The 23,157-nt window shown below is 64.5% G+C and overlaps 3 protein-coding genes across 6 annotated transcripts; all 3 read left to right on the forward strand.

The window, feature by feature from the left end:
- Positions 1-2,494: 2,494 nt before the first annotated feature.
- Positions 2,495-3,496, forward strand: LY6K (lymphocyte antigen 6 family member K; the record flags this gene model as incomplete). Of its 2 annotated transcripts, none has more annotated exons than XM_081111546.1 (3): positions 2,495-2,573; positions 2,702-2,803; positions 3,119-3,496. In XM_081111546.1, the coding sequence occupies 3 exons, from the start codon at positions 2,495-2,497 to the stop codon at positions 3,400-3,402; spliced, it is 465 nt and encodes a 154-aa protein (XP_080967672.1). In that variant the 3' UTR covers positions 3,403-3,496. The 2 variants fall into 2 exon arrangements, 1 of the variants encoding a protein (XP_080967672.1); XR_013997094.1 differs by having other exon boundaries at positions 2,559-2,573; positions 3,150-3,274.
- GML (glycosylphosphatidylinositol anchored molecule like) lies at positions 3,464-7,482 on the forward strand. Of its 3 annotated transcripts, XM_081111544.1 has the most exons (5): positions 4,666-4,698; positions 5,072-5,098; positions 5,458-5,532; positions 5,978-6,085; positions 7,054-7,482. In XM_081111544.1, the coding sequence occupies exons 3-5, from the start codon at positions 5,478-5,480 to the stop codon at positions 7,350-7,352; spliced, it is 462 nt and encodes a 153-aa protein (XP_080967670.1). In that variant the 5' UTR covers positions 4,666-4,698; positions 5,072-5,098; positions 5,458-5,477; the 3' UTR covers positions 7,353-7,482. The 3 variants fall into 3 exon arrangements, with proteins under 3 accessions (XP_080967669.1, XP_080967671.1, XP_080967670.1); XM_081111543.1 differs by lacking the exons at positions 4,666-4,698; positions 5,072-5,098 and adding an exon at positions 3,464-3,527; XM_081111545.1 differs by lacking the exons at positions 4,666-4,698; positions 5,072-5,098 and adding an exon at positions 3,906-3,928.
- A 5,006-nt stretch (positions 7,483-12,488) lies between these two features.
- On the forward strand, positions 12,489-16,409 carry LOC308533568 (secreted Ly-6/uPAR domain-containing protein 2-like; the record flags this gene model as incomplete). Its single annotated transcript, XM_081111601.1, has 3 exons — positions 12,489-12,540; positions 14,825-14,923; positions 16,198-16,409. The coding sequence occupies 3 exons, from the start codon at positions 12,489-12,491 to the stop codon at positions 16,407-16,409; spliced, it is 363 nt and encodes a 120-aa protein (XP_080967727.1).
- Between the last annotated feature and the right edge of the window lie 6,748 nt (positions 16,410-23,157).

Raw genomic sequence — 23,157 nt, forward strand, 5'->3', positions numbered from 1 at the left:
GCAGACTGAAAGGTCCCAGGTTCGATTCCAGTCAAGGGCACATGCCTTGGTTGCCGGCGCATCCCCAGTAGGAGGTGTGCGGAGGGGACAGCCTGCAGGCGCTCCGCTCAGAATAGGAGGGTCCCTGTGCGAGCGGGGGGAGGAGGCATGAGCTAGAACGGAGCTTTGTAGGGACTACACGGGCGGAAGCGTGGAGAGGCCATGGACGGAACATACAGAGAACATGCGAGGAATGCGCGGCACCGTGCAGCAGGGTAACGTGTGCGGCGCCGGCCCTGGGAGGGAAGGAGGGGGTGGAGCGGAAGTGAGACTTGAAGAAATCATGGCTGAGGGTTTCCAAAGCCATCCAGCCACAGACGCAGGGGCTCTGAGAGCCCGAGCGCTCCCGCCGAGCTGGTGAAAATGAAGGGAAAGAGAAAATGTAAGAAGTGGCCAGCAGGAAGGACAATGACGTTCATCGGAGCGAGAGGCCCGAGGCTAGAAGGCCTCCGGAGGGACCGGAATTCAGGCGCTTTGGGATCAGGAAGGGCCGCCAGCCTTTCTCACCGCTCACCCCACGCGGAGGAAACACTAACCTGCATCAGGCAGAGGGACGGCCGCCCAGATGCAGGGAGAGAGCGGAGTTCGGATAAAGGGCCGAGCAAAAGGCAGATAAAACTAAACACGCTGACGGTTGTAAATCACGCCGTGTGGGATCGAACACGTACATACACGAGACACAATTAGCAAGACAGACACGGTGTCAACGAGAACTTACAAACCTGGAGCCCAAAGGCTTACCCAGACCCGGGCAACACGGGCCCCGCCCACAACACTGCGGTGCCACCGCCACCTGGTGGCAGCAGACAGTAACTGCGAGAAACTGCAGGAGAAAAGTTGTTCAATCAGTGCCTGTCGGATGAATAGGTCATTGCTGTTTTCTACCTGTATTTCTTTTTAAGAAAAAATATTAAAATACAAAGTGACATCTTAGCATCAGAGAATTCAGTAAAACAAGCTGAAATCCCAAAGATGGAAGGAAAAAAACAACCCCAATCCCAGCAGCCGGAATAGCCAACACCGTTGGGTGAACTTCATTTTGGACGACTTCACACGCAAACACAGAGAGAAGCCTGGGTGAGGCACAGATGGGCAGAGATACTGTCATAAAACCGTAACAATCATATTTCAGATGCAACTTAAATATAATTTTACTTGAATTTCACAAGAAAAAGAAAGAAGTTGATGGAATTGCTGAATTCATAGAAATATTTCCTCTAGACAAGAGAGGCCCGAGGCTAGAAGACCTAAAACAGTGGTCGGCAAACTGCGGCTCGAGAGCCACATGCGGCTCTTTGGCCCCTTGAGTGTGGCTCTTCCACAAAATACCGACTTCTGCGCGCGGGCCACGAAGTTTCAATCGCACTGTACGTGGCCCGCACGTGGTGTTTGGTGCCACAGCCCAGGGGGTCCCCTGCCTCCCTCCCGCTGGACCTGCCTCCCCTCCTGCCCCCTCACGGGGGCCGAGGACTCGAACCCGGGACTCGAACCCGGGACCTCCCGTCCGCAGGCGACGCCCTGCATGGGAGGCAAGGCAAGAACTGTTCTCCCAGCGGAGCCCCGACATCTTTGGAGCTTTTGTCACCGCAGGGAGCGCGACCGGACCCGTTACTGTCCCCTGGTATCCACCACGCGGCGCCCGCCCTTCCGGAACCTTCACCCCCAAAGCGCCCGCCCTTCCAGAACCTTCTCCCCTGAAAGTGCCCGCCCTTCTGGAACCTTCTCCCCCCAAAGCGCCCGACCTTCTGGAACCTTCTCCCCCAAAGCGCCCGACCTTCTGGCACCTTCTCCCCCAAAGCGCCCGCCCTTCTGGCACCTTCTCCCCCAAAGCACCCGCCCTTCTGGCACCTTCCGCCCTTGGGAGTGGGAGCCTGGCCCTGGCAGCTGAGTGCGGGGCCTTCTGGGAGCGCATCCCGGGGCGGGGCCTCGGGCCCAGCGGCTCCTGCGGCGCATGCGCCGCTTCTGGAAGGTTCGGCCTGGGCTTCGAGGTTCAGGCGCCACAGGGACCAGGTAGGTGGGTCCAGGCAGCGCTGCTCCGCTGACAGGAGCCCCGGGTGCGGGCGGGGCCTCCCCAATCCCCGCCGCGGGCCACGTGTGCCGCCCCGTCCCGGACTGCAGGCGCGGGTGCTCGTGAGGAACATTCCAGAAGGAGCCCAGGACCTCACCTGCAGGGACCTCAGGCTTCCTTGCCCCGGGCTCCCAGGTGCCCTGGGGGGGGGGGGGGCCGCGATGGGCGGGGAGGAGTCGCAGGGGGACAGGAAGGGGCAGGGGTGCGTGGAAGAAGGGGGTGCGGGGAAGAAGGGGGTGCGGGGACGGGTCGGCGCGGTCCGGGGCTGGGCCCTGCGTGGTGGACACAGGCCCCGGGGCTGCCCCGGTGAGGAGCAGGGGGCGGGCCCTGTGTCCATGGCAACAGGCTTTGACGGACACCTGCTCCGCCAGGGCCGCGCCGCTGGAGATGACGGTCCTCCTGGCCTTCCTCCTGGCCCTGGGCCTGCCGCGGGCGGACACCAACGTCACCGGGACTGGGCGGCAAGGTGGGTCCTGCCCGCGCCGGGCCGGAGCCGGAGCCGGAGCCGGGACCAGGGCGGGGGTGGGGGCGGGGGCGGGGGTCTGGGGGGCCTGCGGGGGGTGGGGGGGCCCTGACGCAGAGCCCGCTCCCTAGGCGCGCTGCAGTGCCACTCGTGCGAGGAGTTCTACACGCTGAGCTGCGCGAAGGCCACCGAGTGCGAGCCCGGCAGCGTCTTCTGTGTCACCGTTGTCGTGAGTAAGTCGAGCGGACCCCGAGCAGCAGGGGGTGCGCTGTGAGGGCCGCGCCCCTGGGCTTTTTTAACGGACCGCGTGGCTCTCCGCGCCCTGGGCCACGCTCCCACGCGTGTGTGTGCTCACAGCGGCCTCAGCGCCGGTGACTCCCAGGCAGAGCCCGCACAGGCCGGCCCACGATGGCTGCTGCCGGCCCGGGCGCCCTCTCCGTGGGCCGCTGGGTGGGTGAGGCCAGGGGGCCGGGCGGGCGGGCTCCACGGGAGCCGTGCGGTGTCGCTGCTGGCCGCCGACCTGGCCCGCCTCCGGCCTGTCCCCGCAGGAATGCTTGTCCGTTTCTTCTACGTGTCCAGGCAGTGCACGGAGTACTGTCCGGTCGTCAAGCCGATGGACGTGCTGCCCTACCAGTCTTATGTCCTCCTGAAGCCGACGCCTTTCCTCTACGCCTCGTGCTGCCGGACGCCGCTGTGCAACACGGACAGCCCGACCATCAACGAGACCGAGTGGCAGTACTACCGGGAGGCGGCGGGCGCGCGGCGCGGCGGGGCCCGGCTGGCGCTGCTGCTGACGCTCGCCGCCCTGCCCCTGGGCCTCGGAGCGCCCTGAGCGCAGTGCCCGCTCCCGGCAGCCGCCTCGCTCCTAGGAGCCCCCCACGGGGGTGGGCTGTCGCATTAAACGTGTTTCCCGGATGGTGGTCTGGTGTCTGGCTTCCGCGGGCGTGGGACCCGAAGGTAGGGAGGGTCGGGCGGCCCAGGGCTGCTGGTGGCGGTTGTGTTTACAAAGGGGGAGCCAGCTGGTGGGGGGTGGTGATGACGTAGGGACACACATCACCCCCACTCAGGATGCAATATGGGAAGTAGGAAGGGAATAGGAGACATTCTGTTCATTCCTTTTGACTTTTAAAAAATGTGTTTTTAATGATTTTTTAGAGAGAGGAAGGGAGAGGCTGGCACATGGCTGTGAGTAAGCGGTGACCGGCTGCCTCCTGCGCGCCCGGCTCTGCTGTCTCTGAAACGGAGCCTGCGGCCCCACTGCCTATGGCTGGCAGCCTCCTCCCTCCCCTCACCGCCCAGCGCTGCAGGGCCACCGTGAAGAGTAGCGTTCGGAGGCTCTGGACTTTGGGGCTCACAGGGTCAGAGCAGGAGGTGGAGTGCGGGGTGGGGGGGACCCCTGGCGTGGGTAGGGCGCCAGCCTGGGACCCTGTCCTGATGAGGGAGACGCTGCAGCTGCTCATCCTTAGCGCGTCCTCCCAGATCCCAGGCGTCAGGAGAGAAGGGACTCCACTGCACGACCTTGGACTTCACCCCCAATGTCACCAGCGTGGGGACACCCCATTCTCCCCCTGCTCTGTCCTACCTCCGGCCCTGGGGCCAGTGGAGAGCATTGGGGCCCACATTGTTCACACGTGGTTTAAAGTGCCCCATGCCAAGAGGGCCAAAGAGTCAGGCTCCAGGTCTGCAGGGAATCAGTGCTTCTCCCTGAGTCGGGTGGACTCGGGGGGGGGGGGGGGGGGGCAGCCTGGGAACCTTCCAGAAAGAGTCTCCGTGGCCCCAGAAGGAGGCAGGGAGGGCAGGCAGAGGGGTCTCCTGTGCCATCCCCGAGGCGCACGGAGGAGGCGTCTGTGTCCCATCTGAACCTGCACCCAGACGCCTCAGTCTCGGGGGACAGGAGGGCGGCCCCTGTGGGTGGCCGGCAGCCCCCGAGCGGGAGCGCATTGGTGGCCTCTGTTAGGCCCCCGTGTGCTCACCCTGCCCCACACCTACTGCTCACCCGCTCAGCGTGGGGAGCAGCCGTGCTGGGGGTGTGGGGTGTGGGGTGTGGGGTTGGGGGGCGGGCCAGCGGGGCGCTGCGCGCAGGCGCAGAGAAGCAGGGCGGCCGGGCAGGCGTCCCGACAGGAGGCGGGTGGGCGAGGAGGGGGCCACTTTCCAGGCCTGGGCAGTGGGAGACGGGCATCACCGGAGGGAGCGGGCGTCGGTGCCGGTGCCCGGACAGCCTCCTGGGGGGTCCCTGCGGACGAGGGCGGAGGGGAGCGCGGGACGAGGGGGCGAGGGGGGGGCTTCCTCAGCTGCAGACACGGGGTGTCCTCTGCTTCCGGAAGTGCAGGGGCGGAAGCGCAGCTGCAGGGCAGCGACCCAGCCAGGAGCAGGGGGTGGTGGTGCGAGCGCGGGGACTTCTGGGAGCGCAGGCCCCCTGGGGGCGGGGTCTCCAGAGGCCCCACTGGCTCCCATCATGCTTCGCGCAGCTTCTTGAAGGTTCTGCTTCGCTCCCATGACAGTTGGGCCAGCCCAGAAGGTTCCATAAGGTCAGGAGCTTTGGGGGGCGGGTCCCATAAGGTCAGGCGCTTTGGGGGGGGGTTCTAAAAGGGCAGGAGCTTTGGGGGGCGGGTTCCATAAGGTCAGGCACTTTGGGGGGCAGGGTTCCAAAAGGCTGGGAGCCTGTAGGTAGAAGGGAGGTGTGGAAGGTTCCAGAAGGTCTGGGCGCATCCTGGGCGGGGTCCGCAGGCCCAGACCTCAGCCTTGGGTCAGGGGTGCGGTCCTGGGGGGCAGCCTTGGGACAGGAGCCCAGCATAGGGGCCATCGGCCTGCCGAGCTCCAGCCCCGCCCCTGCCCGCCTCCCCCGCCCCCTGCTCCGCCCACCTGCGCCCTGGCCTCCTGCCCACAGGTCGGTCAGTCCTGCCCACGATGCTGCTGCTCTGCGCCCTGCTCCTGTCCGGGCTGCAGCTGGGGATGAGCAAATGTGAGTGCCCGCCCCGCCAGGTCTGAGGGAGAGGCCCCCCCATGGACCCTGGTCCTGGGAAGGTTGGGGTGCGGTTCCCACCCTTCGCCAGCCGGAGCCTCTGGACCCCGAGCCAGGAGGGGTGTAGTGGGGGGGGGAGCTTGGTCTGGAGCCGCCCCTGGAGGCCCGTGGGGCTCCACTCAGGCAGGCAGCAGGGGTGCCGGGTCCAGGGAGATCTGGGGGTACTGCACCCCCGGAGCAGAGGTCTCCGGCTACCCTGCGGGGTTCCCTGGGCCTGCCTCTGGGAACAGGTGCACTCCGGCTGGACTTGGCTGCGCCCAGGGAGCTGGTCCTGCCCAGCCTTGCAGCCCGCCCAGGGCTGAGCCCTGCGCACCCCAACCTCAAGGCTGGGAGAGGGGCGGGGTGGGCAGGCAGTGCTGGTGCAGGAGCGCCCCTCTCTCCTCAGTCACCTACAACCTGAGATGCTACGAGTGTGCGACCATCAACACCTTCGAGTGTTCGAATCTGAAGACCTGCGAGTACGAGATCAGGCGCTGTCTGACGGTCTCCATCCGTGAGTGCCCTGCCTCCCCGCTCACAGGGGCCGCCGCGGAGGCCAGGGCAGAGCCAGGCGGCTTGGGCTGCGCAGCCCTGGCCCTGCCTGCTCTGTCCGGTCCCAGCGGCATGTGGTCAGGCCCCGGGGGGCCCCGGGACAGCAGTGGGAGCCGCCCCGCAGAGCCACGTGCTGGCAGTGGACGTGGCTCCCAGGGTCCCCAGCGGCTGGCTGGGAGTGAGGCCGAAGCTCAAGGCCTCCACCTGGTGCCCCCTGTGGCCAGGCGGTGCCTCGTGCCCCAGTGACTCTGGTCTCTTGAAGCCGACCAGCTGCCAGGCCAAGGACGACTCCTGCCCCACAGGAGGCCAGGCGCGGGGCCAGAGCAGAGCCCGGCGTCCAGGGTGCTTGTCTTTGTCTCTCTGTCACCAGTAAACATATTCTCGGTGAGGACAGAGCAGAGGGAACAGGGCATTTCATCGGTGTGGCTGCATAACGAGCCCATCACTCTCCGGGGCCGAGCGGAGATGCTGGCCGCCCAGAGGGCGCACCTGCGGGACCAGTTGCTGGTGGAGTCCTCGATCCTCTGGAGGACTTGGATATTCTTTCTCAGTCAGGATTCTAGCCAGGGGCCTGGCCGGTGTGGTTCCGTGGTTGGGCACTGTCCCAGGCACCCAAAGGTTGCGGGTTCGATTCCTGGTCAGGGCACATACCTGGGTTGGGGGCTTGATCCCCAGGAGGGGGTGTGCAGGAGGCAGCCGATAGATGTTTCTCTTTCATCGATGTTTTTCTCTCTCCCTCTCCTTCCCTCTCTCTGTAAAAGTCAATTTAAAAATTAAAAGAAAAAGAATTCTAGCAACGTAGTGACATCTGTGGTGAGGCTGTGGGCACGGCACAGTCCCCGATAGGAGCGTGAGCGTGAGCGTGAGCGTGAGCGTGAGCGTGCCCGGTGTTTACAAGCAGAAAACGTGAAGTGGTGGCTTCCCTTCCAGGCCTGAACTCCCGGGAGGTGCTCGTGTACAAGAACTGCACGAACAACTGCACGTTCGTCTATGAGTCCGAGATGCCGCCCCCAGCCCCTAAGGCCCTGAGGACCAACAGCTTCTACTGGGTGAGGTGCTGCGGCCTCATGAGCTGCAACGTCGGGGGGCCCACCAACCTGGAGCGGGACATCCCTCCCGACCAGACCATCGAGGAGGAGCTGGAAGGGGCCGTGCGGCTGGGGGGCGGGGGGCTCTGGGGAGCCCTCCTGAGCTGTGCCTCCATCCTCCTGAGCAGCGCCCTGACCTGAGAAGACCTCGCCTCGGTGACCGGGTCCCCCGCCCCCACCCCCATTCCTCAGAGCAAGTTCACGCCCCTTTGCTGTTTTGTGAGCCAGTTACCATTCACAGCGAGTCACCCAGGCGCGGAGAGAAATAAAGGGCTTCCGTGGAGCTGGTGTTGAGAAGCGTGCTTCCCTCTAACGTCCCGCACACAGGCCACACTTTCTCCCAGCGAAGCCCAGCAGCTGCAGGGAGGGTGTCCTGGAACAGGGTCCCAGCCGCGCAGAGCTCAGGCCCCTCCGCCCCTGGCCATCCTGCAGGTTTGGGCTGGGCAGCCGAGCAGAGCCTGTGCCTGGCGCCAGGGCCACTGACCTGGGGACTGCCCTGCGTCCTTGTGTGGGTCACCCAGCTCTGCGGGAACTGGTCGTGTTCCCGCAGGCACTGCTGAGTAGGGCGAGGGACCCCAAAGCCGCTGCGATGGCCTGGAAACCCGGGGAGTCTGGCTGCTGCCGCCAGGTCTCTGAATCGCCGCCTGACTTTAATTCTGGGACCACAGTCACCGCATAAACTCAGCATCTAACAGGGCAGGACTCGGCATTTTAGCATGTTCACCAGGTGCAGCCATCACTACTCAGGGCAGGACACTTTCACCCCAGAAAAAACCCTGCCTCAAATATGCAGCCCTCTGCTCCCCAGCTGGGCCCTGGGCTGGGCTGGGTCTCTGGAGTTGGGTGCCCGGCTCTGGGCAGGCTCCCAGGAGCCGTGTCTGCAGGGGAGGAGGGTGGAGAGAGGTGGGAGAGGAAGCACCGCTCGCAGCAGGGCCCGCAGGGAGGCCTCCTATGGAGGTGGAGACCCCAGAGCCACCCTGAAGGCGGGACACGCAGGGGCGGTGTAAAGGCCCCCACCTGAGCGGGGCTCTCACCCCGTGGCCCTGAGGCCTGCGGCAGCCTCTCCAGGGGGGTGAGGGTCAGAGCAGGAGGCGGAGTGCCGGGGAGGAAGGACCCCTGGCGTGGGTAGGGCGTCAGCCTGGGACCCTGTCCTGATGAGGGAGATGCTGCAGCTGCTCATCCTTAGCTCGTCCTCCCAGATCCCAGGAGTCAGGAGAGAAGGGACTCTACTGCACGAACTTGGACTTCACCCCCAGTGTCACCAGAGTGGGGACACCCCGTTCTCCCCCGTGCCCTGTTCTGCCTCCAAACCTGGGGCCAGGTGTGCAGCACAGCCTCAGCATTCTGGGCAACCCTGGCCTTTCCTGCAATTAGGATTTGGGGTGTGGGGACCCCTCTTCTCCAAAGCCATGCTCAGCTCCCAGGCCTAGGACCGGAGCGCGGATTGGCCCCGGGTGTGCGGTGCCAACTCTGCGTCAGTGCGCAGGGCAGGTGAGCAGGTGGCAGCTTGGACTCTGACCCGCAGAGGACGCGCAGAGGGTCTCTGGCCGGGGTCTCCGATGGGGAGGACGGAAGGGGTCGCAGTGCTAACTGAAGGGTGGGTCTGGGGAAGGAGGCGCGGTGCAGGGGCTGGAAACAGGCACGGGGCGCGCTCGCCCCTCCTGCGCCCCTAGCGGCGGGGCCAGGCACTGCCGCGGGCTGCGCTTAAAGGGTGTGCTCAGCAGAACGGGACCCAGGCGGCTGGGCTGGGAGGGAAGGTGGAGGTGATTCTTACTGTTGCTGTTGCAAACGGTAGGCACCCAAGGTCTGGGAGAGATTCTGAAATCAGGTGTGATGCTGAAAGGTATCCTTTAAGAAGAGGAAGAAGAAGAGAAAGGTAAAGATACAAATTATGAACAACAAACACACATCCATCAACAAGTGAATCTGAAAATCAAGTGAATAATCTGATGAACAGAATGAACTGGTGATTATCATAGAACCAGGGGCATAGCAAGGGAGTGGACTGACTATTCTTGGGAAAGAAAGGGGTGAGGGGGATGCGGGAAGAGACTGGACAAAAATCATGCACCTATGGATGAGGACAGTGGTGGTGGTGGTGGGGGGGGGTGAAGGCGGAGGGTGGGAGGGGAACCTGGTGGAGGGGAGATATGGGGGGGAAAAAGAGGAACAACTGTAATAATCTGAACAATAAAGATTTAATTTAAAAAAAAGAAGAAAAAAATATAAAAATAAAATAAAATCAAGTGTGAACACGAACCAAGGAAATCACGTTCAAAAAGGATCCGACCCTGCCCGCGTGGCTCAGAGGTTGAGCGTCACTGGTTCGATTCACGGTCAGGGCACAGGCCCAGTTGCTGGCTCCATCCCCAGTGTGGGGCGTGCAGGAGGCAGCCGGTCCATGATTCTCATCATTGATGTTTCTCTCGCCCTCTCCCTCTCCCTTCCTCTCTGAAATCAATTAAAATATATTTATAAAAAGTGGACAAATGGCTAAATACCTTGGCTCAATTACAAGCCCGCCTCCCCCACTTTTTTTACGAGAGTAAAAGAAAAATAGGGCGCACAGAAGTCTTGGCGATAAAGATCTTCTCACCAAGAGCCAAGGGACAAAATCATTACAGATAAGCCCAGTCCTCCCATTTCCACCGTCGCCTCTACGATTGCTAGAGAGGCTGCCGCTCCCCCGGTAGCTGCCAGGAAATCGGTGCTGCCCTTCGGGGCAGCTTTCACCCCGCGGGGGTGGGGGTGGGGGGCGCAGGAGGTGCACAGGCTGCGCCCTCGCCAGCGCCAGGCCGGAGTGCGGGACCTTCCTCCCTCCTGTGGAGCGGCAGTTGGAAAACTCTGCCACCGATCCACTGTGGCGCGGGGAAATGGGAGGCTGGGTTTTGCCAACCAAGGATCAGTATCCCTCTCCCCCACCCCCACTCACCAGCTGTGGATCCGGCCAATGGAAGCCCGAAAATAAAAATATAAAAAAATCCTCTCGCAAAAAATAAAAAAAATAAAAAGTGGACCCAGGGTCCCCAATGGGGAGCCCTGCACAGACCCTGACAAGCAGAGGCAGCTGTCGGGGATCCAGCAGGAGAAGGGGAGTTCCTCCTTGCCAGCCTCGCCAGGACACCAGGCTCTCCAGTTCCCCCCACAGGCCTTGGGGCTCCGTTCAAAGCCCCTCCCACTTCCTCCTTTTTCTCTGTAAAGTTCCACCTGTGTTTGCAGAACTCAGGTTTTGGGATAGCATGCTTCTTCTGGATTACACTTCTCTACTCTTCCCTAGCAAACTCCAAATTAAACTGGGTGTGTGGGGCAGGCTGGACTGTCCCAGGTTCACCCTGCGGGCCACGGGCTGCTGGGACACCCCGTTGATCCAGTTTGCCGCCTCCTGGGTCCTGGGGAGTATCAGCCGCCCACACTCAGGAACATGCGCGTCCTGCATCCCGGCTCCTTGCTGCCCAGACAGCCACCCCCGGGGACCCCGAGAAAATTACCCCCGCTCTCCTCCCCCACCCAGCGTCTCCTCTTAGAGGCTCCAGGAGGGAAGTGGGCAGGCAGTGCGGGCGCACTCAGAGGCCGCGCCCTGAGACAGCACAGCGGGAGAGTGTGGGGAGCCCATCACCTGGCGGGGCTGGTCCTACTCCTGTCCATGGGCTCCCCCTCTGCCCTCAAGGGTCTCCCCCTCCTCACCCCAACTTCAACATGTAGAGACACGGCCTGCACACAGGGCCCGGGAGCGGCACCTGACCGGCCTCTGTGAATGTGGGTCTCCCACACCCCTACACACAGCCTTTCATCCCTGCGCCCCAGCACTGAGGGCCTGAGCTCGGCACTGCAGAGGGACCACCAAGGCCTGGCCTGGGGCAGGGGGGCCCCGAGCCCGGCTGTCCCCCCTCCCGCGGCCTCTCTGCAGCACTGTCACTCCCAGAGGCCTGGGCTGGTCACTGGGTCAGTTGCCTGCTGGTGGCTTCCGTGAGGGGCTGGCTGCAGTCGGGCGCCTGTGTGGGTGGGGCTCCCCCTCTTGGGAACTCGGGCAGGGAGTGCCCAGCGGGAAGGTTGCGGGATGTTCCTGGCCCTGGACTCCACCCGGCCTCTCCCCAGCATTCCACACGGTCTGTCACACCCTTCCCAGCCATGTGCCCCCCTCTTTTAAAAAGGGTACTTTTATTGATTTCAGAGAGGAAAGGAGGAGAGAGAGAATCATGGATCGCTGTCTCCTGCACGCGCCACACTGGGGGGTTGAGCTCACAACCCAGGCCTGTGCCCCGACTGCAAATCGAACCGTGACCTTCTGGTTCATAGGCTGATGCTCAACCTCTGAGCCACGCCGGCGGGGGAGCCATGTGCCCCCTGAAGCAGAGCCAGGACTGTTCTCAGATCTGGGCAGAGGGATGAGGTGGGGTCTGGGGAGACACCAGGCCTGAGTCCAGGACGGCTCCAGGCGGGGCCCCAGGCTTGGGGGGCAGGTGGAGAGGGAGGGTGCGGTTGGAGGAGGTGAATGGACTGGATGATGGAGTGGATGTCACATGGTCCTCAGAGCCTGGCCTGGAGGCGGAGAGCAGTGACCGAGTGCCGCTGGGGTGCTGGGCCCCTCAGAGCAGCGGCAGCGGCACCCCGAGGAGGTTGCTGGAATGCGGGGTCTCAGGCCAGCACTGACCAGGGCCCCAGGCAGCCACAGTGAAGATCCAGACACGGGTCCAAAGCCAGCTTTCAGCTCCGCGTGCCTCAGTTTCCCCTTTAAAGTTTTCCCATGTCCTGCAGACCAGACCCAGGGCAGGGCCGTATCCCCCAGGCCCCCAGAGTGGGCTGTACCCCATAGACCACCCTCCCTGTGCCTGCTTTTTTTAAAAAAAATATTTTTTTTATTGATGTCAGAGAGGAAAGGAGAGGGAGAGAGAGAAACATCCATGATGAGAGAGAATCATTGATCGGCTGCCTCCTGCACGCCCCTCACTGGGGAGCGAGCCCACAACCCAGGCCTGTGCCCTGACCTCCTGGTTCATTGGTTGACGCCCAACCACTGAGCCCCGCCAGCCGGGCTGCGCCTGCTCCCCGACCCAGCCGGGGGCTGCTGGCCATGGCGGGAGCGAGGAACCCGAGGCTCAACGAGGGGCACCGTGACCTTCGAGAGCACCCCGGGCGCTGGGGGTGGGGCAAGCCAGGCGCCCGAGTCAGGTGGCCCCGCTCCCCAAGCTCATCTCCAGCTAAATTACTAGGTCTGTCCCGCCGGCCGCTGTATAAAGCCGCCCGCCTGCGCCCAGTCCCTGCGGCGGACACCCCACGATGAGGCCAGTCCTGATGCTTCTGCTTCTGGCTGCGCTGTGCGCGGACTCGGGTAAGGGCCGCCCGCCTGGCGCCGGGGACGCCGTGGGTAAGGGCGGCAGGACGGCAGGGGCCAGGGGCTGGCAGGCCTGGCTGCGCCGAGGGCCTGCGGATGGGGGGCCGCTGGGACGGAGGCTGAGGCCTCGCGCCGCCCTGGCCAGCCCGACGTGCAGACCTCTGGTGTCCCTTTGGGCCCTGTTTCTGGTCAGCCTAGTCCTTGTGGGGGTGAGGCTCCCAGTGACAGGCCGAGGCTGCGGAACGCTGGGCTGCGCTGGGGCCTGAGGTTCAGGGGTGTCTCAAGGGTCCTGTTTTCCGAGGGCAAAAGGAATTCCTCGGAGGCGGGACTCTCGGGGCTGAAACCAGGAGAATGCAGGGGTGGCTCCCCTCTCAGCCCCGCTGTGCCCCACCTGATGTGATGGCCCGGCTGTGTGGCTGTGAGCATCTGCGGCGGCAGCAAGGCCACCGGAAACGAGGCCTGGGGAGGGAGGGAGTGGGTCAGCCGGTGATTATCAGCTGGCTAATTACCCCCCACCCAGGGCTAATTACCCCCGCAGCCTCCCTGGGCGTGGGGCCTGAATGAGCCTCCTGTCTGCCTGCCCCGGGGCTGGGGCGGGGGTGGGGGGCTGTGGGTGGCAGCTTGGGGAGCTGGCAAGGCAGATGGAGGGCTGGTGCCCACGGGCACAGGCTGGGACAGCACCTGCGTGAAGGGCCACGGCTCGGGGACCTGGAGAGATGAGCCACGGACCTCAGCACAGCCCCGGCGTGGGACCAGGGGCCTCCCGGGGACACCGAAGCACGGCCGGGCTCCTGTTCGGAGGAGCAAGGCTGCTCCCTCCCCGCAGCACCCAGGACACCGCTGCGGACAGGCCCCGCACAGAGACGCCCGTTTCTTCTAATGCATCTATAGTTCACATTTTTATTTTTTTATTGATTTCAGAGAGGAAAGGAGAGGGAGAGAAACATCAATGATGAGAAAGAATCATTGATCGGCTGCCTCCTGCACGCCCCCCAAAGGGGATCGAGCCCGCAGCCCGGGCATATTCCCTTGACCAGAATTGAACCTAGGACCCTTCAGTCCGCAGGCCAACGCTCTATCCACTGAGCCACACCAGCTAGGGTGAGGCCTATTCTTCTTCTTGGAGGTTCCAGAACCCTGGCCTGGGAAGCAGGGCCTCTGAGTTGGAGGTGAGGGGGCGCTGAGCTCACCCTCCTGCTGGCCCGGGGTTCAGCCACCTGCGCCCCCACACTGCACACCAGGAAAGGGGCTCCGACATCAGTGGGTCCAGCTGGGGAAGGTGCTGTTACCCATGTCATAGGCGCCAGCCCCCGGGTCAGAGCGGGCCCGTCTCGTCCTGCAGGCCACGGCACAGGGCACCCCTTGCGAGAACCCCCAGGGCACCTGGCTGCCTCCCCAGAGCCCTGGCTCAGAGGCGCTCCGCCCTGCAGCACAGGCCCACACCCGAAGGGCTCCTGGCTTTCCCGCCTGTGCCCCTGCCCCGTCAAAGCTCTGGGTCCTCCAGCCTGGTCCCCGCCAGGCACCTGCTCCCCGAGGGCCCTTTCCTCAGACAGCACGTAGATGCCCCCCGAGTCCGTCCAGGGCCGGCTCCAGGGCCGCCCACCCAGGAAGCCTTTCCACACGGCCCCGTCCCTCTCAGCCAGCTGTCCCCTGGGCGGCCGGTGGGGTCCCCAGCCCCGGAGCCTGTGCTCATCTCCCTGTCCCTGGGACCAGCAGGCGGGGGACGGGGGGCAGGACGGCAGGACAAGGGCCTGTGCTACAGGCTCCCAGTGATGGGCCAGGGGCTGGGTCACCGCAGGCCCAGCAGGGGAAGGGCAAGGCCGTTCCTTCCGATTCACTAAAGGGCCCGTGTGCACAGCCGACCTCCGGGCCGGCAGCAGGCCCCGGCCTCGGCCCGTGAAGGGCGCTGCAGGTCCTCCCGCGAGACTGGGCGTCTCCTATGGGTGAGGACACCGAAGCTCAGGGAGGGGCAGGCACAGGGAGAGGGGACGCGATGGTCTCGGGAGCCGACTGTCCTTGCATCAGGGCCTCCCCGTCCCATCCTGTCGCCGGCTGCTTGCAGATGCCGCGCCCCCCACCCCTGCACCCTCACTCCTGCTGACAGATAGGGACTCACACACGCAGGGCCACCACCACCGAGGCCCCAGCCCTCAGCCCATCCCGGGACCAGGAGCACCTCTGCGGGGAGGGAGGGGGGAGGCTGAGAGAGGCCAGCGGGCACAGGCAGCCCAGGCCAGGCCCGGCCCCAGCCACTCATGGGCCTGTGCTTCCCTCCTCTCAGCCCGGGCCCTGCACTGCCACGTGTGCTGCGGCCACGCCAACTGTGAGTCCCTGGTGGAGTGTGCCCAGACGGACAAGTACTGTGTGATCACGCGGGCCAGTGAGTACCACGCCCACCCCGCGCCCGCCCGCCGGGCCAGACCCAAGGGCAGCACACCCTCCAGCAGGAACCCCGAGCTGGCCCACCCCGGGCTGCAGCGGGCAGGGGCCCACCCGTCCCCACTCCCGTGTGGATGTGAGGGTCACAGCTCTACCAGCAGCCCAGCCCCACAGTGGGCTTTAGAGTTTAATATTTGTATGTTTTTTATTTTTTAAATATTTTTCATTGATTTCAGAGAGGAAGGGAGAGAGAGAAACATCTATGATGAGAGAGAACCATTGATTAGCTGCCTCCTGCTCGCCCCCCTACTGGGATGGAGCCCACAACCCGGGCCTGTGCCCTGACCAGGGATCGAACCGTGACCTCCTGGTTCATAGGTCAACGCTCAACCCCTGAGCCACACGGGCTGGGCTGGGCTAGGCTTTACGGTTTAAATGAGAGTGAGTCCGTGGTCAGTAGGCCTGAGGGAACAGGTGTGGGTGGGGCAGCGGAGCTGGGCTGGAAGGCCTCTGGGGAGACGTTCCTTCCTGAGGGCGTGGGACGGCTGCCTGGCCCGGCCCCTCAGGTGGGCCATGGGCTCTGTGCGCGGGCACTGCCCGCGGCTGAAACGCACAGGCAGCCACACGGCCTCGTTAACCCAAACCCCGCGGAGCTGGCTCTGCTGTGACCCGCACGTCGGGAGGGGACATCGAGGCACGGGGAGGCCAGGCCCCTCCCTACGGAGCCCAGCTGCCGGCCAGGGCAGGGGAGCAGCGCCTGCCGGTCCTCCCAGGACCCTCCCAGCTGCCGTGCACCACCCACCGCGGGGCTGGGGCAGATGATGGCAGTGGCTGAGGCCCGCTCCCTCCCCAGGGCTCTGCTTCCCAGGGCAGCGCTGCCCCCCGCGTCCCCCCTCTGTTCCCCTGTGGGCCCCAGAGCTGCTGCAGGCTGTGCTCTCCCATAGCCCTGCGCCCCGTTTCCTAAGGCTTCCAGCCCCAGAAAGGGGCGGGGTGAGCACAGGGCCTGACCATCCTCTGGGCCCGAATCCCAGACTCCCTCCAGACTCGGTCAGAGGGAAAGGGGCAGAGACGGGGCGTGTGAGACCCCAGGCCACTCCCTGGCCCCAGATGCCAGACGGGAGCCTGGTCTGAGGGGAGACAGGCCTCCTGGGCCCAGAGGCACCAGGAAGGACCCCCTCCACTCACACACACAGGGCAGGCTCCCTCGGACCCTCACACCAGTCAGGCCCCAGGGCTTGGGCGGGTGCCACCCACGGCCTCCCCCTGTCTCCACAGCCAACCCCGGCGGCATCCTGGTGATGAAGTCCTGCGCCCCGACCTGCCCCAACAGCACCGTGTCCTCGGACGGCCGTGCCCTATCCGTCTTCTGCTGCCAGGGCAGCCAGTGCAACCGCAACGGGGCCGGGGGCCTGGCGGGCGGCCGGGGCGCCCTGTGGGCCAGCGCCTCGGGCAGCCTGCTGTGGGCGCTGCTCTGGGCCGCCTGGTGAGCCAGCCCGCGGGCCGGCCGGGCCCTCCTGCCCCCTCGGCCTGGCTTGGGCTGCACGTGGCCTGTGTCCAGCCGGCCACCCCCTCAGCCTGTCCCCAAGGAGCCCCTACGCCATGACCACCAGCCCTCCACCCCCCTGCGCCAGAGCCGCGTGCAGGGGGTGGCGGATCCGCGGTCCCCTGTGGGTCTCTCCCGGGGCCATTCGCCCTCCATTCGCCGGCCCATCTGCCATCTGCGCAGGCCTCCCGCCCTCACAGCCCCTCACACAGCCACTGGGGCCTCCTTGGAGCCGGGCTGGACGCGCCCGCGCCCCGGCTGCCCGCGGCGGGTCTGGGCCGGGTCCCCGAGGGGGTGGGCGTGAGTCACCACTGCCCGCCGCCCCCGGGCCCGAGAGGAGAATAAAGGTGCAGCCCTGCTGTCCTCTGAGGTTGTCTCTGGGTGCGTTGCTTTTCTTCTTTTTTTAAAAAATATGTGTTTATTGACGTCAGAGAGGAAGGGAGAGGGGGAGAGAGAAGCATCCATGAGGAGAGAAGATCATGGACCGGCTGCCTCCTGCACGCCCCACCCTGGGGATCGAGCCCGCAGCCCAGGCCTGTGCCCCGACCGGGAATGGAACCCGGGACCCTTTGGCCCGTAGGCTGAAGCTCTATCCACTGAGCGACACCGGCTGGGGCTTTCTGAGGCCCAGGTGGCCTGAGGGCACCCTGCCTTGAAACAAGGCACCCGGATTCCCTCGGCAGGGGGAGGGGGACCCCAGCCTCCAGCCCCATCTTCCTCTGCGGCCAGACTTGTGGGCTCCAGAGACCCAGGAGGAGGCTGGCACGGGGTCTGCGTGGGGCCACCCTCCCAGGAGAGAAGTTGGGGCTCAGGTTGGGCTCCCCACCGGGCCGCGTGGTGGAAATTTCCCTCCTGCCTGCTTGGCGGGGGTGTGTGTGGAGAGGTGGGGGGGCAGGCCTCATCCCTACGAGTCTCAACGGAAAACCCCCTGGGCCGCCACGTGACAGCCCCTGACTCCTCCCCAGAGCTTCTGCGCTCAGAAGGCGGGCACGGGGAAGGTTTCCATGACGATAGCGGTTTCCTGCTGCACCCGGGGACACCGAGGCCCGGAGCTGTCCTGGGTGGGCAGAGGGGTCTGCGATAAAGCCGGGTCCTCGCCACTGTCCCCCCACGGCTTCCCCATGGGCTGCTCGCTTGGGGGCGCCCTGAGCACCAGGATCACACGGGCACTGGGACACCACAGTGACCGGACAGACGGGGCCACAGCCGGCAAACCGACCAAAAAGTGGGGGCGCCTGACGGGGCTGTGGAGGGGGCAGGGGGTGGAGGGTCGCCGGCCTCTCAGAAGGGGAGGTGGTGGGTGCCATGGACTCGGGAAGGCAGCCGGGCAGCAGGTGCCAAAGCCCAGAGGTCGGCAGGGCGGGGGGGCCGCAAGGAGACCCCCAAAGCTGGAGCCCAGAGGGGACAGCGGGTACACCCGCCGAGCTGGGCTCCCAGGCAGCAGGACAGGGAGTTGCCTTCGCCCCAAAGCGCCCCCCTCCCCCACCCCCCACTGGCTGCTGGGTAGGAGATTTGGGTGGCGTGGGCCACACATGGGCTCAGGCTGGGACTTGTTACTCCTGAAATGCCTGAGGGAGGCCTGGGCAGATGGGGTGCAGAGAGCTTGGGCTGAGCAGCAGCATGTATGGGGCCTGGGGGTGACAGCACCCCGCCCCCCGCCTTCACACCCACCCAGCTCCGTGTGACCTGGGGCCCACTGTCGGGCCTGCTCTTCAGTCCCGGGCACGGCGCCAGGCGCCCCTGGGCCTCCAGGTGCCCCGTCCCTCCACCCAGCAGGCCCTGCTCCCGGGAGCCACCCAGGCTCCCGCTTGCGTAACTGTCCCAGGCTGATGGCACAAACATGTGCTCCCCTAAGCTCTGGGATTGTGGGGAGAGCTCCCTGGCAGCCCGCTGGGACCCACCTCCCTCCCCCGGGGCCTGTCCCACACCCAGAGCAGCTGCAAAAACACGCAAACCCCTCGGACCAGGAACAGGTGCCAAAGCCGGGTCCCTGGGGCCACCGAGTGGAGCGTGGCTGCTGGGCGGCTGCCTGGGCTCCGGTCTCGGCCATGTGAGGACCCTCATCTGGGTCTCTGGCCCCCGGCTGATGCTGAGACAGCCCCGCCGGCTCCCTCCCCTGCACCTGCATGGGCGGTAGGAACCTGGTCTGTACAAAGCAGGGTGCGGGGGAGGCGGTGCCCGTCTGAGGTCTGGGCTCACATGCCTGGGAAGACAGTATCCCAATCCCGGAATTTCATCAGCTGTTTGTAAACATCTTGTTAAAGTTCCAGATTGTCCAGCAGTGTTTGGGCGTGGCTCAGCAGTTGAGCATCGACCTATGAACCAGGAGGTCACGTTTTGATCCCCAGTCAGGGCACATGCCCAGGTGGCAGGCTCGATCCCCAGTGGGGGGCGTGCAGGAGGCAGCCGATCCATGATTCTTTCTCATCATTGATATTTTTCTCTCTTTCTCTCCCTTCCTCTCTGACATCAATAAAAACAAGAGTGATCTATATACTAAAGAGTCAGGGTCGTAATGACCGATTAAGACTGAAGGCTCCACCAGACCAGAAGTCAGTCCTGGGTTGCTGTGGCGACCCAGCACTGACTGGGGCTGCTGCGGGCGCCCGACCCAGCACTGACTGCCTAGGGGGCTGCGGGTCAGGCCCAGAGAGAAGCCTGCAGAGAGAGGCAGGGTCTCATCCTTAGCCTCTGGGGCAGCTGTTGATCAGAACTTGCTGCTCTTTCTCTCCCGGCCTGGCCAACAGTCGCCTTCATTTCTCTCCAGGCCTCCACTCTGGCTGCTGATCAGCCCCGCTTTTCTGATCAGGCCCCATTGATAGGCCCAGAGACGCTGACTGGCATAGGAACTGACCAATCAGAACCAAATCTGGGTGAATGTAAGGAGCCAATGGCTGCCTAGGAAGCGGAGCTTTTGACTCTGACTGGCATAGAAAAACTGACCAATCAGAACCAAATTGGCCGGCAGAGGAGGGCAGTTGGGGGTGAGATCAGGCCTGCAGGGAGGGCAGTTGGGAGCTAGATCAGGCCAGCAGGGGAGGGCAGTTAGGAGCTATCAGGCAGGCAGAGAGGTTAGGGGCAATCAGGCAGGCAGGCAGGCAGGTGAGTGGTTAGGAGCCAGCGGTCCCAGATGTGAGAGGGGTGTCCGGCTGCTGGTTTAGGTTCAATCCCACAGGGCCTAAACTCATAGGGTCAGACAACCCCCGAGGGGTCCCCGATTGGAGTGGGTGCAGGCTGGGCTGAGGGAACCACCCCCCCCCTCCGTGCATGAATTTTGTGCACCGGGCCTCTAGTATTTAAATATTTAGGAAAAAGAGTGATAGCACCAAACAAGGAGAGGGGCACTTCCTGTTCCCAGGGGACAGGGGACAAAGTGATCAGGAGGCTGCTTGTCAGGGAAAGGGTCTTACACTCCCAGTGCAAGAGGCACTGGTGCCAGAGATGGACAGACGACGGGCAGAGCACATATCTACGGAAGAGACTTATTTCCCGCTTGAGGCTTGGGATCTGTGGTGTCCTCTGGGGCCCCCCCTTACCATATCATCTTCAGTGAGAAGAGCGGGTCTGCCTGTCGGGTTGGCCAATCCCAGAGCTTCCCACCACCCCCTGTGGACCCCAGGCTCTCAGAGCCCCGCTGGGTTCACTCCATGGTTATTGAGACACTAGGCTCTCTCACCAGGGGCAGGCGTGTCAGTAAGAAAGGGAAGAGGGAGGAGAAGGCAGAAACACCATTGTAATGAACTCCTGGAGGACTCTTACGTGGTGTGAGTGGATGAGGAGGTGGGTGGATGGGTGACTGGATAGACAGATGGATAAATGTATGTATGTATGTATGTATGTATGTATGGATGGATGGGTGGATAAATGGATGGATTGAGGGATGGATGATGGATGGGTGGGTGGATGGATGGGTGGATGGGTGGATGGGTGGGTGGGTGGATGGGTGGATGGATGATGGATAGATAGGTGGGTGGATGGATGGGTGGATGGGTGGGTGGGTGGATGGGTGGATGGGTGGATGGGTGGGTGGATGGATGGGTGGATGGATGGGTGGGTGGATGGATGGGTGGGTGGATGGATGGGTGGGTGGATGGATGGGTGGATGGGTAGATGGGTGGATGGGTGGATGGGTGGGTGGATGGGTGGGTGGATGGATGGGTGGGTGGGTGGATGGATGGGTGGATAGGTGGGTGGATGGGTGGGTGGATGGATGGGTGGATGGGTGGGTGGATGGGTGGGTGGATGGGTGGGTGGGTGGATGGATGGGTGGATGGGTGGGTGGATGGGTGGGTGGATGGATGGGTGGGTGGGTGGATGGATGGGTGGATGGGTGGGTGGATGGGTGGGTGGATGGATGGGTGGATGGATGGGTGGATGGGTGGGTGGATGGATGGGTGGGTGGGTGGATGGATGGGTGGATGGGTGGATGGGTAGATGGGTGGATGGGTGGATGGGTGGGTGGATGGATGGGTGGATGGGTGGGTGGATGGATGGGTGGGTGGATGGATGGGTGGGTGGGTGGATGGGTGGATGGATGGGTGGGTGGATGGATGGGTGGATGGGTGGATGGGTGGATGGGTGGATGAGTGGATGAGTGGATGGATGGATGGATGGGTGGATGGATGGGTGGATGGATGGGTGGATGGGCAGTTGGAGCAAATGAGGGGGAGGAGGGAGGGAGGAAAGGGATAAGGCCCATGTTCACTGCCCAGGAACCTACAGCAACATGCAGCTCCAGGGCTCACGGCCATCAGCTCCAGGCGACAGGAGGTGCCGTGAGCAGCCGAGGGAGCGGCAGGGGCAGAGCATGAGACAAAGGCTCCGTTCTTCTGGGACAGCAGGGAGCCTGCGCTGACTCAGGGGGAGTCAGCCCCTCGGGAACCCTAGTTCTGGGGCCGTGGGCTCTGCGATTCTGGGGCTGCAGGTTCCATGGCCCACGCTGCCAAGGCCTGAGGCTCTGTGCCCAGCCCTCCTGCAGGTCCCCCACTTCAGAGGACAAGCTCACACCTGGAGGTTTCCTCCTTGTCCCCCAGCGCCTCTCAGGGCCACAGCCAGCGAAGCTGAGCACCAGGCCATGCGGGCTCTGTGGAGGGTCCCAGGGCTGGGCCTGGGGCTGGTGTGGCAGGGACCCCGGGCGGCTGGTCTCAGGGCATCACCTGCCCGGCCTGGGAACTGGCTTGTTTCTCTTGGCCTGAGGAACCCAGGGCTCCGCTGGGCATTCCCAGGGATGGGCTGTGCCCCGAGGCAGGGAAGGGCTGTGTGTGACCAGGGAACGGGCTGCGCCCTGAGGCAGGGAAGGGCTGCGTGTGACCCTTCAGTGTGGGCAGGGCGGCCCTGAGTCCCAGCCCCTGACCCGGCCCAGGACACCAGCAGCCCCAGGACACCAGCAGCCCCAGCATCCTGGAGGTTGGCTCTGGACAAGGGCTAAGGTCCCAGGGGAGAGCTAGGCCCTAGGAGCAGGTGACAGGGGCCTTGTCTAGGCCTGAGGCCCTGTGTGCAAAAGGTGCCTCTGGCTCCCACTCCCTGGCTGGGTGCCCCGGGCCAGGCCCGCCTCTCCGTGTACCTGGGGCCCGTGTGGGACGGGGAGGGACGGAGCAGGACCCAGGGAGACACTGCACTGACTCTCGGGTGTGGCCGGGCCCTGCCGAGAAGGGGATGGGAGACACAGGAAGGGGAGCCGCCCAGGCCTGTGCCGCTCTGCCCGATGCCAACATTCTGCGGGCACCGCCCAGCCTGGGAACAGGGCTGCCTCCAGGGCTGGGTGAGAGGGCGCGGGTTCTGGAAAGCGGTGACTTTCTCTGGCAGGCGAGGGGTGGGGCAAGGGTGAGGGGAAGGCGTGCCTGATGCTGCCCCAGTCCTGGGGACCTCATTCCTGACCAGCAAAGCGTGCTGGAAGGGGCCAGTGTAAGGGGTCATGACAGCTCCTCTGTCCCCTGCCTCCTGCCTCCTGCCTTCGAGAGCAGAGCCAGGTCACCACCACCTGCAGGAAGCCCTCCCTGACTGCACGGTCTCAATGACTCCAGATGTCTGAGAGCTTGTGCCATCCGAATCACCCACTTCCTCCCACAAGTCAACTGTGTCTGGGCTGTTGTTGACCCGACTGTGACGAAGGCCCCAGGACGGCAGCCCCGGCCCCGTGCCCGTGGGCAGCTGTCAGGGACAAAGGCTCCTCTCAGGAGCCAGACCCAGCTGCTGCCTCTGCTCAGGTGCCTCAGGCCCAGACCTCTCTCCTCCCGATGTCCTGGACCTGGGGTTCCGCCAGGTCCCCCAACCAGTTATTCCAGCAGCTTCCATGAGTCACACCCCCCTCCCCGCCAGTCAGCACCCTGTCACCAAGCCCTGTGCCCTGCTTCCCAGGCCCCGGGCATGCTCGCCCGCCCGCATGGCGGTGCCCGATGAGTGCGGGGAGGCCTCAGAACTCAGGGTGACTCTCTGGGGGAGGACATGGGGACCCCCACGTGACCAGCCTGTCCAGCGAGACCCCAGCTGCCCGGACTAAGCCCTCGGGAGCCAGGCCCGGCGGCACCGCACCAGCCCTGCACCTCGGGCAGGTCCACCCGGTGACTGCACAGAGCGCTCCGGTGGGCCGCCCCCTTGCCTCCGCACTGTGATGCGGCCCTGACTTTACCGCGTGGCACAGGGGCTGGCTCTGCCGCCGGGAGGAAGGGCGGGAGTCTGGAGCCCAGCTCTGA

Source organism: Myotis nattereri (genome assembly GCF_964212035.1).
Source record: "Myotis nattereri genome assembly, chromosome: 17".
NCBI classification, from domain to species: Eukaryota; Metazoa; Chordata; class Mammalia; order Chiroptera; family Vespertilionidae; genus Myotis; species Myotis nattereri.